General features: G+C 39.4%; 1 protein-coding gene across 19 annotated transcripts in view; it reads right to left on the reverse strand.

Annotated features, from left to right (window-relative positions):
• The window catches only part of LRRFIP1 (LRR binding FLII interacting protein 1), a 244359-nt gene that overhangs the window by 129807 nt on the left and 100089 nt on the right, over positions 1 to 14463 (reverse strand). For 3 of the 19 annotated variants that reach the window (XM_053698846.1, XM_053698843.1, XM_053698832.1), the window contains exon 1: positions 11442 to 11794. The exons of the other annotated variants lie outside the window; for them this stretch is intronic. In XM_053698846.1, coding sequence (XP_053554821.1) covers positions 11442 to 11483 — 42 coding nt within the window. In that variant the 5' untranslated portion in view covers positions 11484 to 11794. Of the gene's footprint in view, positions 1 to 11441; positions 11795 to 14463 lie in introns of those variants that run through there. 19 annotated transcript variants of the gene reach the window in all.

A 14463-nucleotide genomic window follows, 5' to 3' on the forward strand; every position in this document is an offset into this window, starting at 1 on the left:
GTCCACCAGGTCTGCATACCAAGTCCTGCGTGGCCACGCAGGTGCTATTAGAATCACTGATGCTCTCTCTTGTTTGATTCTGGCAATCAATCGAGGAAGCAACGGGAAGGGTGGAAACACGTAAGCCATCCTGAAGTCCCAAGGTGCTGTCAGAGCATCTATCAGGACTGCTCCTGGATCCCTGGATCTGGACCCATAACGAGGAAGCTTGGCGTTCTGTCGAGACGCCATGAGATCTATCTCTGGTTTGCCCCAACGTCGAAGTATTTGGGCAAAGACCTCCGGATGAAGTTCCCACTCCCCCGGATGAAAAGTCTGACGACTTAAGAAATCCGCCTCCCAGTTCTCCACTCCCGGGATGTGGATTGCTGACAGGTGGCAAGAGTGAGACTCTGCCCAGCGAATTATCTTTGATACTTCCATCATAGCTAGGGAGCTTCTTGTCCCTCCCTGATGGTTGATGTAAGCTACAGTCGTGATGTTGTCCGACTGAAACCTGATGAACCCCCGAGTTGTCAACTGGGGCCAAGCCAGGAGGGCATTGAGAACTGCTCTCAATTCCAGAATGTTTATTGGCAGGAGACTCTCCTCCTGACTCCATAGTCCCTGAGCCTTCAGGGAATTCCAGACGGCACCCCAACCTAGAAGGCTGGCGTCTGTTGTTACAATGGTCCTGTCTGGTCTGCTGAATGGCATCCCCCTGGACAGGTGTGGCCGAGAAAGCCACCATAGAAGAGAATTTCTGGTCTCTTGATCCAGATTCAGAGAAGGGGATAAGTCTGAGTAATCCCCATTCCACTGACCTAGCATGCACAGTTGCAGTGGTCTGAGGTGAAAGCGTGCAAAGGGTACTATGTCCATTGCCGCTACCATTAAGCCGATTACCTCCATACATTGAGCCACTGACGGGTGTTGAATGGAATGAAGAGTGCGGCAAGCACTTTGAAGTCTTGATAGCCTGTCCTCTGTCAGGTAAATCTTCATTTCTACAGAATCTATAAGAGTCCCCAGGAAGGGAACTCTTGTGAGTGGAACGAGTGAACTTTTCTTTTCGTTCACCTTCCATCCATGTGACCTTAGAAATGCCAGCACTAACTCTGTATGAGATTTGGCAGTTTGAAAGCTTGAAGCTTGTATCAGAATGTCGTCTAGGTATGGAGCTACTGAGATTCCCCGCGGTCTTAGTACCGCCAGAAGAGCACCCAGAACCTTTGTGAAGATTCTTGGCGCTGTAGCCAATCCGAATGGAAGAGCCACAAACTGGTAATGCCTGTCTAGGAAGGCAAACCTTAGGTACCGGTAATGATCTTTGTGAATCGGTATGTGCAGGTAAGCATCTTTTAAATCTACAGTGGTCATGTACTGACCCTCTCGGATCATAGGTAAAATTGTCCGAATAGTCTCCATCTTGAACGATGGAACTCTTAGGAATTTGTTTAGGATCTTTAAGTCCAGGATTGGTCTGAAAGTTCCCTCTTTTTTGGGAACCACAAACAGATTTGAGTAAAACCCCTGTCCCTGTTCCGATTGTGGAACTGGATGGATTACTCCCATTAACAAGAGCTCTTGTACGCAGCGTAGAAAAGCCTCTTTCTTTGTCTGGATTGTTGACAATCTTGACAGATGAAATCTCTCTCTTGGAGGAGAGTATTTGAAGTCCAGAAGGTATCCCTGAGATATTATCTCTAGCGCCCAGGGATCCTGAACATCTCTTGCCCAAGCCTGGGCGAAGAGAGAAAGTCTGCCCCCCACTAGATCCGATCCCGGATCGGGGGCCCTCAATTCATGCTGTTTTGGGGGCAGCAGCAGGTTTCCTAGTCTGCTTGCCCTTGTTCCAGGACTGGTTAGGTTTCCAGCCTTGTCTGTAGCGAGCAACAGCTCCTTCCTGTTTTGGTGCAGAGGAAGTTGATGCTGCTCCTGCTTTGAAATTACGAAAGGAACGAAAACTAGACTGTCTAGTCTTGGCTTTGGCTTTGTCCTGAGGCAGGGCATGGCCTTTACCTCCTGTAATGTCAGCGATAATCTCTTTCAACCCGGGCCCGAATAAGGTCTGCCCTTTGAAAGGTATATTAAGCAATTTAGACTTAGAAGTAACATCAGCTGACCAGGATTTTAGCCACAGCGCCCTGCGTGCCTGAATGGCGAATCCTGAATTCTTCGCCGTAAGTTTAGTAAGATGTACTACGGCCTCCGAAATGAATGAATTAGCTAGTTTAAGGACTCTAAGCCTGTCCGTAATGTCGTCCAGAGTAGCTGAACCAATGTTCTCTTCCAGAGACTCAATCCAGAATGCCGCTGCAGCCGTGATCGGCGCAATGCATGCAAGGGGTTGCAATATAAAACCTTGTTGAACAAACATTTTCTTAAGGTAACCCTCTAACTTTTTATCCATTGGATCTGAAAAAGCACAGCTATCCTCCACCGGGATAGTGGTACGCTTAGCTAAAGTAGAAACTGCTCCCTCCACCTTAGGGACCGTTTGCCATAAGTCCCTTGTGGTGGCGTATATTGGAAACATTTTTCTAAATATCAGAGGGGGTGAGAACGGCACACCGGGTCTATCCCACTCCTTAGTAACAATTTCAGTAAGTCTCTTAGGTATAGGAAAAACCTCAGTACTCGTCGGTACCGCAAAATATTTATCCAACCTACACATTTTCTCTGGTATTGCAACTGTGTTACAATCATTCAGAGCCGCTAACACCTCCCCTAGTAATACACGGAGGTTTTCCAGCTTAAATTTAAAATTTGAAATATCTGAATCCAGTCTGTTTGGATCAGAACCGTCACCCACAGAATGAAGTTCTCCGTCCTCATGTTCTGCCACCTGTGACGCAGTGTCTGACATGGCCCTAATATTATCAGCGCACTCTGTTCTCACCCCAGAGTGATCACGCTTACCTTTTAGTTCTGGTAATTTAGCCAAAACTTCAGTCATAACAGTAGCCATATCCTGTAATGTGATTTGTAATGGCCGCCCAGCTGTACTCGGCGCTACAATATCACGCACCTCCCTCTGAGCGGGAGATGTAGGTACTGACACGTGAGGCGAGTTAGTCGGCATAACTCTCCCCTCGTTGTTTGGTGAAATTTGTTCAATTTGTACAGATTGATTTTTATTTAAAGTAGCATCAATACAGTTAGTACATAAATTTCTATTGGGCTCCACTTTGGCATTGCAACAAATGACACAGGTATCATCTTCTGAATCAGACATGTTTAACACACTAGCAAATAAACTTGCAACTTGGAAATACAATTCAAATAGAATAATATTAAAACGTACTGTGCCTTTAAGAAGCACAGAAGATCTATGACAGTTAAAAATTAATAAATTGAAACAGTTATAGCCTCAATCCTTGTAAACAACACAACTTTAGCAAAGGTTTAATCCCATTAGCAAAGATAATTTCTGAAAGCAGGAAACAAATTACAGAATAAAAGTTTTTATTTCAGTCAAACTATAATTCTCACAGCTCTGCTGAGAGAAATTACCTCCCTCAAAATAAGTTTTGAAGACCCCTGAGCTCTGTAGAGATGAACCAGATCATGCAGGGAATACAATGAGTTGCTGACTGAAATATTTGATGCATAGTAAAAGCGCCCCTCCCCCACACACACAGCAGTGAGGGAGAACAGAAACTGACAGAAAAAAACAGATTTAAGCAACTGCCAAGTGGAAAAATGGTGCCCAAACATTTATTCACTCAGTACCTCAGCAAATGAAAACGATTTTACATTCCAGCAAAAACGTTAAACATAATCTCTAGTTATTAAACAGCTTTATGTCTTTCTTACAGTGTAATTCTAGTGAAGTACCATTCTCCCAGAATACTGAAGTGTAAAGTATACATACATGACATTATATCGGTATGGCAGGATTTTCTCATCAATTCCATTGTCAGAAAATAAAAACTGCTACATACCTCTATGCAGATTCATCTGCCCGCTGTCCCCTGATCTGAAGTTTACCTCACTCCTCAGATGGCCGAGAACAGCAATATGATCTTAACTACTCCGGCTAAAATCATAGCAAAACTCTGGTAGATTCTTCCTCAAACTCTGCCAGAGAGGTAATAACACACTCCGGTGCTATTTTAAAATAACAAACTTTTGATTGAAGATATAAAACTAAGTATAATCACCATAGTCCTCTCACACGACCTATCTAGTTGCTGGGTGCAAGAGAATGACTGGGAGTGACGTAGAGGGGAGGAGCTATATGCAGCTCTGCTGGGTGAATCCTCTTGCACTTCCTGTAGGGGAGCAGTTAATATCCCAGAAGTAATGATGACCCGTGGACTGATCACACTTAACAGAAGAAATCTACTTTTTAGTTAAAATTCAGTGTTATTGCATTGTCTTGTTATTATGCAATTCTATTGTATTGAGATCTCACTAATATTATTTATGTGAAGGAGAGATACTTACTTTACAATATAGTGTTCAGTAAAATAAGCTAACGATTTCTCTCCATGCTGGTGAGTTTTTAACAAATATTTTTCCTGCAAAATGCAGGGATTAGAAATGAAACTATTGTTAAATTTGCCTTTTACAAACACCAGACTAGAGGTTACCCAACATCATCATGAGAATAAAAAATGTAGTAAATAAAAATATGTATAACTGATGCAGCTTGTACAATAAATGCACTTTAATAGAAGGAACATAACAATGGTTTGCATAGCTGCAATCTCAATTTAAAATTAATACCTGGGACCAAGAGAATGATGTAGGTTGGGAAAGGGAGACTTGTAGTTGGATTTATAGCAACCCATGGGCAAAGTCCGGGCATGTCAGGAGTTGTGTTGGGGTATTCTGTGAAAACAACTGGATATGACATGGTTGAGAACCAGTGTGCCGTGGGCAGGCTCATTGCTGTCAAGTAGCAAGGCTAGTGGACTCCCATATACAATTAAGGCATGAGCATAGAATGTGAGCTAGTGTATATTTAATGGGACAGTCTACTCCAGAATTTGTATTATTTAAAAAGATAGATAATCCCTATATTATCCATTCCTAAAATTTGCATAACCACCATGGTTATAGTAATACACTTTTTAACTCTATGAATTCATTGAATTTAAGGCTCTGCAGACCGCCTCCTTATTTCAGTTCTTTTGACAGACTTGCATTTTAGCCAATCAGTGATGACTAAATAATCCATGGAAGTAAGCACAATGTTGTTATCCATGGCACATATGAACTAATGCCCTCTAGCTGTGAAAAATTGTAAAAATGCACTGAGATAAGAAGCAGCCAATGGCTTAGAGATTAGCATATGAGCCTCCCTAGGTTTAGCTTTAAACAAAGAATACCAAGAGAACAAAGCAAATTTGAAGATAAATTGGAAAGTTATTTAAAAAGACAGTCTAGTCAAACTAAACTTTCATGATTCAGATAGGGCATGCAATTTTAAACACATATACAAGTACCAACACATGCACACTCTTCTCAAAGAAATTCTGATAAGCTTTTACCTTCCATTTACATATCCACCTCTCTTCCTACTGAGCATGCTCACCCCTGCCTGTTTGTTTACTTTTCCAGATCTTTATTCTCTCATTAAAGTGATGGTAAACTTTTCCCTTTTTAAAACCAGATCCAGAATGTTAGTGATATTTTAGATGGAGTTTCATTCATCAGGTGTAATGAAAATGTGCTGTAACTTGCTCCACTGCCCACTTCAAAAGTCAATTGTTCTGTAAGTTAAAGGTTTGAATTGTCTTCCAATCAGCGCTCTAGCTACAACAAAAGATTCATATGGGGAGATCGCCGATTGGACAACAATTCAAACCGTTAGCTCACAGAAAGATTTGAAGTAGGCGGCAGTGCAAAGGTTATTTAAAGTGAAGGTCCATTTTGATGAATTAGTGTCTCTTTTTTTTAATAAACCTAATAAAAACAAGGGCACTTTAATTCATCAAAATTGACATTTCACGGTTTTCTTCAAAAACTTACCTTTTAATCCTGAATGCCGCTCCAGCGATTCCCCCGGCCGTCGGAAGCCTCTACAGACGTCAGAAATGACGAATCAGGCTTCCTCTAATCACAGCTTCCCCCTGGGGGAATCTTGGCCTGATGCAACGCTGTGATTGGAGGAGGCCGGATTAGTAATTTTGGACCGCGAAGACGACTTGCGACGGGTGGAGGAAGTGATGGAGCGGCTGCCAGGATTAAAAGGTAAGTTTTTGAAGAAAACAGTGAAATGTCAATTTTGATGAATTAAAGTGCCCTTGTTTTTAATAGGTTTATCAAAAAGCGGCCACTAATTCATCAAAATGGACCTTCACTTTAAATTTCATATCTATATTAAAGGGGATAGTTTACCATAATTTTAACGCTTTATTTACCTTATAAGATATGATTACTTTTTTTACTCTTAGTACTATGACACGGATGAGGACTAGTTGTGAAAAAGAGACTTTTCTGCAGAACAGAAGATGCATGTGAAACAAAGTAGAAGAAAGTCTGTATATACATCTGTACTGTTATTAAAAAGGGACACTGAATTGGTTTTAATTTTGTTCATCTACAATAGTGCACTGGAATGATTATAATTATTTTTTTTAGATCACAATTTATGTGTTGAAAAAAAAAAAAAAAAATTATGCTGGTCCACCAATAAAACTATTGGAGTTTTCTCAGCCAGTGAACTATCACATGGACCAGCTGTGTTCTTATATATATATCTATCTTAGGTCACCAAGGAGTAAAATATCTATCTATATTTTAGGTCACTAAGGAGTAAAATAGGCAAGTCACAAAAGGGAGGGGGCCCTGCCTCACCAGAGGAAGGAAGAGGCATCTTACACATGGTACAAAGACAGGAAACCTTGCAGAAGAAATGTATCAAGGACAGAAATACAAAAACATAGTATGATGATGGGCTCATAGGACACACTTAAAAATACATACAGATTTCCATTTTCAAGTACAGGACACATATGAAAAAGATAAGCATACATACAACATCCAAACAAGCCGACACAAATACTTATGACCACCCTTTACATAATACCAGAGAGAAAGAGAGAGACATACTGCATACTTACTCAACGTAATCTAATTTAACGGGATAGTGTACTGTAACATTTTCTCCCTTTTACATTTTTTTTTTCAATTATCCATTTTAACCACTATAGTGTACAAAATTGTTTACACATAGCTCCTTTAGCTTTATTTTGCCTATGTAAAATCTCTGTTTTTGCCTGTGGTATCCCCACCTATACTGAAAATTTTAATACTTAGGTACTTGTTTAAGAAAAAAAAAAAAGCTTTGTAAACATAGCCAGCAGGAGAAATTACAACCCAGTAGGAGAGATAAGTAATAACATGCTAATTTTCAATTGCTCAAGTATTGGGCTTTGGTACACAGACAGCGATAAGATAAGGAAGCATTTATATGTATAGTAAGTGAAAAATAAGGGGATTTGATTTCCCTGCAAGCTCAAACCAATTTTAATAAGCTAAGGCAGCAAAGATCAAAAACTGCTATTTCACATACAAAAATACGCCAAAAGTATTTATTACTTATACATTTTATAGTTAGCTGTTGGTTTAAAGGGGCAGTAAAGTCAAAACTAAACTTAAATTGATAGACTATGACATTTTAAACAACTTTCCAGAGGTGTAACTAAAAACCACAGGGCCCAGGTGCAAGAATCTAAGAAGGGCCGCCCCCCCCCTTAAAAAATTGAATTTGATACATATTTTTTTTATAATTTTTTTTTTTTACATTTAACACAGAATTTTTTTTAAAATCAGATTACATGTCTGCAAAAGGAGGCAATTGCAACCCTTTGCACCCCCTGTAGTTTTGCCCCTGCAACTTTCCAATTTACTTCTATTATCAATTTTGCATAGTTCTCTTGGTATTCTTTGTTAAAGAGTAATCCTAAGTGAGTTTAGAAGTGTGCATGCATCTTTAGCAATCTTGCAGAAGTGTTTGCAAAAATGTTTAAAATAATGTTATACATAGTTGAAACTCTGCTGCCATAGAGTGTCTAACATTATTAAGAGCAAACTAATTTTACACTACACGTTACCGTTAAGGTAAAGATTAGGTTAGGGATGTGCATTCGGATCCTTCGTGAGGATCTGAATGTGGAAGTAAGCAGCAGCTTGTGCCCTTTAAATATTTTCGTAGCCAGATTGTTTCCTATAAAAAATCCCCACACTAAGAGCTGTGAAAATCCAGATCTACCAACGTATTCAGATACTCACAAAGGATCCAAAAACACATAACTAGATTAGTTTGTGTCCTAAATCCTTTTATAGACTTCATTATGGCATATGCTTTAGCCAATAACATAAAGCATATATGTGCAGCAACCAATCAGCAGCTACTGATCCTACCTAGGTATCCTTTTCAACAAAAGATACCAAGAGCACAAAACAAATGAGATAATAGAAGTACATTGGAAAGTTGTTTAAAATCACAAGCTCTATCTGGACCATAGAAGAAAAAAATGGGGGTTTCATGTCCCTTTAAGAGCCTATTTACATGCACGGCACTTTGTATAAAAGTGCTTGTACTACTGCTCAAGGCAGGGCATTCCTCTAGCGTTGTATAACTGATAATGGTTATTATATGGTGTTGAGAATAGATGTGCTTTTGTTTGTCTGTTAGCTTAAAGGGACATGACAGAGCATACAATTTTAAACAACTTTCCAATTTACATAGGTTACCAAATCTGCTGCATTTTCTTGGTATTCTTTGTTGAAGGAGCAGCAATTCTCTACTGGGAACTAGCTGAACACATTCAGTGACTCAATGACAACAGGCATATATGTACAGCCATCAATCAGCAGCTAGCTCCCACCCAGTAGGGTTGTCACCTGTGCTCCATAAAAATACCTGACGACCCATAGGTGACTGGACACATGTGGTAGCTAAGGTCACACAATGTACTCACAAAAGCTACACCTTAGGCCCCATCCTTGCTCCCACCACATATAATTTTCACAATTGAGCAGTAATTTCATCTCCTTGGCTGCCAGTAACACAGATATGCAGTAGTAATTTGATCCCCTTGACTGCCAGGAGTACACATACGGCAATGATTTAACACCCCATGGCTTCCTGTAACACATATAATAGAAAACCCACAGTGTTACTTCTTTTTGAGCCATATTTGTAACGTATAGAGGGCCCTTTACATTTAGCTGACATTTATGGGACTTAAAAAAAAAAACTGGACATTTAAGTGCCCAGTATTATTGTATAGATTTCACTGGACAGCCTGCTAAAATACTAGACTGTACGGTTGAATACTGATACCTGGCAACCCTAGCTCCCAGTAGTGCATTGCTATTGCTGAGCCTAACTAGGCATGCTTATTAACTTAGGATTCCAAGAGAACAAAGACAATTAGATAACAGAAGGAAAGTGGTTTACTATTGTGCACTCTTTATTATGACAGTTGTATGTTGATGTTACTGTCCATTTAAGCATTGCAGTGTATATACCCCAGCAATGAAACATACCCTATGTACAACTTGTTAGTGTAAGTTTTGCTATGTACTCTCGTCTATAGCACTGCATTAGATTAGTGCATTATAAAAAAATAACATATAATAATAATAACAATAATAATAATAATAATAATAATATGGTGTGTATTGTAATGTTGCAAATTAGCGGGAGTCAGTGCTTATCAGAACTAGGACATTTTCTTATTATGACACAGCAATTTCTTACATCCTGAGTCATAGGACTACAATGATATTTCATTTTATAAAATGAACATGTAGTTTCCATATCTCTGTCCCTATGAGACCATCAACAGCGGCCCCTTTAAATGAGCGCATGAGAGCAGAGCTGCACTAGCTTGTGTGTCATCTCACCATTCTCACATGAGAACTCATTAGCAGTTGTGTCACTGATCTGCATTACACCCTGGATCTGATTACATGTGAGCAGACCATTCTTACACCTTTTATTAATGATGAGCAAACATACTCCCCTTTACACTGATAATACCCAGAAGCAATGTTTAACCATTTTACTGCCAGCAAAGAAACAAAATACATAAACAGTCATCTATAGTATTATTATTATTATATTTTATTTGTATAGCGTCGGGTACAAAGACAGGGCTATACAATGACAAGGATTTGTGATAAAATACAAAACATTAACTAAATAAATCTAGTACAGGAGAAAGAGGGCCCTGCTCCGGAGAGCTCACAGTCTATAGGTTAAGGGTGCAGAGACATAAGGTTGGGGTAGCTTGTCACATCGGTTAAGGGTGCAGAGACATAAGGTTGGGGTAGCTTGTCACATCGGTTAAGGGTGCAGAGACATAAGGTTGGGGTAGCTTGTATTTGCAGCAGTGAGTCAGGCAGTTCATGTATTAGTTTGGTTAGGATGAGAGGTGGAGGAGAGATGGTATGCCTCTCAGAATAGGTGGGTTTTCAAGGAGCGTCTGAAGCTGTACAAAGTTGGAGACAGTCTTATGGAGCTGGGTACACAACTTTTTTCAAATTAACCAGTTCACTACCAGAGACTACCTGGTCAGCCTGCCAATATCTAAGAGGCTAAACCAGTGTCAAAGCAACTGCATATGTCACTGCAACTTACTCATTTGGAAGTGAGTTTCCTGTGTTAGTTTCCAGTAGTTGCAACACAGACTACACTGAAAGATAAAGTAAACGCATTATAGCCTGTCTTACTTTATTACAATTGTACTTTGTATAAGGAGAAGGAGAAAAAAAGAGGTTTACATACCAGTCCTAATAATGTGCAGTCAGGAGGTCACGTTACATTACATTGAAATGCAGCAGTATCTGAACCTGTCCTGATAAATATATCCTACATGTGTTAGAAACAGCACTGTCTGAGGTTACCTTATGTTGCAGAGAAACCTGTTAATTTATACATTGTAGCGAAAACAGGCACTGACTATGTGCCACAAGGAGGTCATGTTACATAGAAAGCCAGCACTGTCTCACTCACCCTGTCCTGATAAAGCACAGGAAGGGGTCAATCACATAAAAACCTAGCACTGTCTGACCCTGTCCTGATAAAGCACATGAAGGAGGCAATCACATAGAAACCTAGCAATGTCTGAGCATGTCTTGATAAAGCACATGAAGGAGGCAATCACATAGAAACCTAGCACTCTCTGACCCTGTCCTGATAAAGCACATGAAGGAGGCAATCACATAGAAACCTAGCAATGTCTGAGCATGTCCTGATAAAGCACAGGAAGGGGGCAATCACATAGAAACCTAGCACTCTCTGACCCTGTCCTGATAAAGCACATGAAGGAGGCAATCACATAGACACCTAGCACTGTCTGAGCCTGTCTTGATAAGCTCCAGTGAAACAGACACACAGTTCTGGTAGATTTAGCCCTGACAGACAAACACATGACTAGCAGCTTGAGCTGCCATACAATGTGATCAGAAGTGTGAGGTTAAAGAGAGGGTCTTACCACATTCTGCGCCTCAGGACTCAAGCAGTCTGAAATGTCCATTTCTATAATCCTCTGTAGTCTCTGAGACTTTCTCTTTTTTTACACAGAACCAGGTTTGGCTTCCTCCTTTTTAAACAGCTTCCCCCAAACAAGTGACTGCAGTAGTTAGCTCCCCTGGTGGGTTTAGTCCCAGGCCATGTCCAGCCTGTCATTCACCCAACACCAGCTGTGCAATAGGAGGAGGGGACCTGTAATGCTGCCTCCTATTCCACTTGGGAGGAATGATCAGGCTCTCAGGTGACTGCTGGCTGTCAGTCACGCACTTGGCAAATGCTGCAGGTAGCTGGGCTGGGTGCTAACACACGGAAAGTGCAGGAACTAGACTGACAACACAGCTTCCTCTATGTGAGTCAACTCCCTCCCACTGCACCTCCCCAGAGTCTGTACTGCCTTACAATATCAACCTGTAGCTGCTCTGCCCTTAACCCTTTCTCTGCATGCTCAGCCAGAGGAGCACATTCTACAGGCTGTAATACTTCTTAGTGGACAGATTTATCAGCTTAGTAAGGTATCTAGTTGCATGACTTCTCCTGACTGTGCCAGCAACACTGCAAATGTACATATGTAGTACTGTGTTTAACACAGACATGAGTCTGTAAATAACAAACATGCAGCCACTGCTCGTTGTATAAAACAAATATATTCACTGCTCTAGATACAATACACATGCATATTCTGCTCGGCATATATAACCACACACACTTCCCTATTTATAATAAAGATAATATGCAGATATGTATTACTCTGTGTATAACACACATACCAACTGCTAAGAATGTTGTTACCATTTTGTTACTTTGGCAATACATGTTTAACATATTGTGCTAAAAAGTACTCTGTACTGTACTGTAAAGAAATAAATATACATTACTGTGTCTGTAGTATACATGAATATAAAAAAGGGTGTAGCATACACATTCCTTTGAATATCTATGTATAATAAAAAACCTAACTGCTCTGGGTAAATCACACAGACACACAGCTCTGTGTAAAGCAGATACACAAACTTCAATCAGCAAGATTTAAAAAAGTACACTTAATGAATAAATAATAGCAATATACATCATATACATATGTTATTTGCAAAATGCAACTACTTACTGCAGCCTGACATTAAGTACTACAATGTAACTTTTTGTGTGAAACCCATGTACAATTTTGTACTGCGTAAAAGCCTCATAAAACTATGCAAGTTTGTGTAGAAGCTATAAAAGTTTGCACCATGCATGAAAACCATATGAAGTTTAGATCTGCTTGTCTTATTTTACATGGAAAAAAAATCAAACACAAGTAGTCACTGGATAACATAACAGTTTGTAATATTTATTTTTTGTTTCTTTTTATGGACAATAATGTTTTAAGCAAATATAAAAAATATGTAATAATGCCCTTTTATGTTACTTGAATGAATAGCAATCCTAGACAATATGGCGGCCTTGGGTGTGAGAATTTACAAGCCTGTATTTTTTTCTGCAACAAAACTTGGGCAGGACCACATACGTGTGATATTTCACTTCTGTTTGAACAGCAGGTGCATATATTTCATATGTTTTGCTGCTTATTTGTCAATACACTTGATATTGATTTTTTTTTAAGAGTTTGACACTTATATAATACAGACACACACTGGTCTGTGTATAATACAAATGTATAAACAGGTCTGTATATACTTTTGATATAAAAAATGTGGTCTGTTTATAAAAGATTCATTCTGCTAATATGTATATAATAATAATATGTTCAGTTCACAGTGGACCCACACTGTGTAATATATGCCCCAATATAGTACTGTGTTTAATATACATGTCCTGGTTATATTACAGATACTCTCACTATTCTGTGAGTTGAATAATACAGTTGCAAAAACACTAGGCTTTGTTATACTATTAATGGTTATATAAATAAATACTCAAACTTTGTACATTACATGTTACTATACATGTTAGTTTTTATATAAGCACTTCATACAGATTCCATGTCTTATTGCTTAATAATATGAGCAGATCATTAGTCTGCTCCAAGGGCTTTGTCTACATATAAATATAAGGGTTTGGACTGCTTATGACACCAGCAGGCACACCCACCACCACCCTAGCTATTTTTATGTTTTTTTTAACTGGCTGGGAAATCGTTCAGTTTGGGACTTCTCCTCCCTCTCTAAGCAATTATTGCACAGACTGAAGCAGTAAAAATAGTCATAGGAACAAATGTACAATGAAAACTACTCAGGCAAAGCAGACATACTGACAATACTAGTTACATTAACAACAAGGGCGCAGCTTGTAACAAGCAGTCCTGCATAAGATTCTGCTAGTAGATGTAAAAACCTGCAAAAAAATGCCTGTTGTTTGTAGTGGAACACATAAACTTTTTTTTATTTTTATTTAGTACACATATATGAGGAAACACCACCAATAAGGATGGAGAGGATTTCTCCAGAGTATGATGTCACAGGAATGTTTCCATGACAACAGTTCATGATGTCATATGTGTGACCGTATAAGGCCATGCTAGGAGCACTGTATAAACACAACAGCAGAGAGCAGCTAGTCATGCCAGGCTGAGATTACACTGGAACTAAGCCACAGAGCATTAACCCTACACTGTCTAAAACAAAACAAAAACATGGTTCCTCACAAAGAAAATGTGCCATGGCAGTGTGATCTTAAAGGGACATGAAACCCAAAATGTTTCTTTCATGATTCATATTGAGCATACCATTTTAAATAACTTTCCAATTGACTTATATTATCAATTTGCTTCATTCTTGTGATATCCTTTATTAAAGGAGCAGCAATGCACTACTAGGAGTTAAATGAACATATCTGTAAGCCAATGACAGGAGGCATATATGTGCAGCCGCTAATCAGCAGCTAGCTCCCAGCTCCTGAGCCTATCTAGGTATGCTTTTCAACAAAGGATACCAAGAGAACTAAGAAAACTAGATAATAGAAGTAAATTGACAAGTTTTTTAAAATTT

Source organism: Bombina bombina, chromosome 1 (genome assembly GCF_027579735.1).
Source record: "Bombina bombina isolate aBomBom1 chromosome 1, aBomBom1.pri, whole genome shotgun sequence".
In the NCBI taxonomy this organism is placed as follows: domain Eukaryota; kingdom Metazoa; phylum Chordata; class Amphibia; order Anura; family Bombinatoridae; genus Bombina; species Bombina bombina.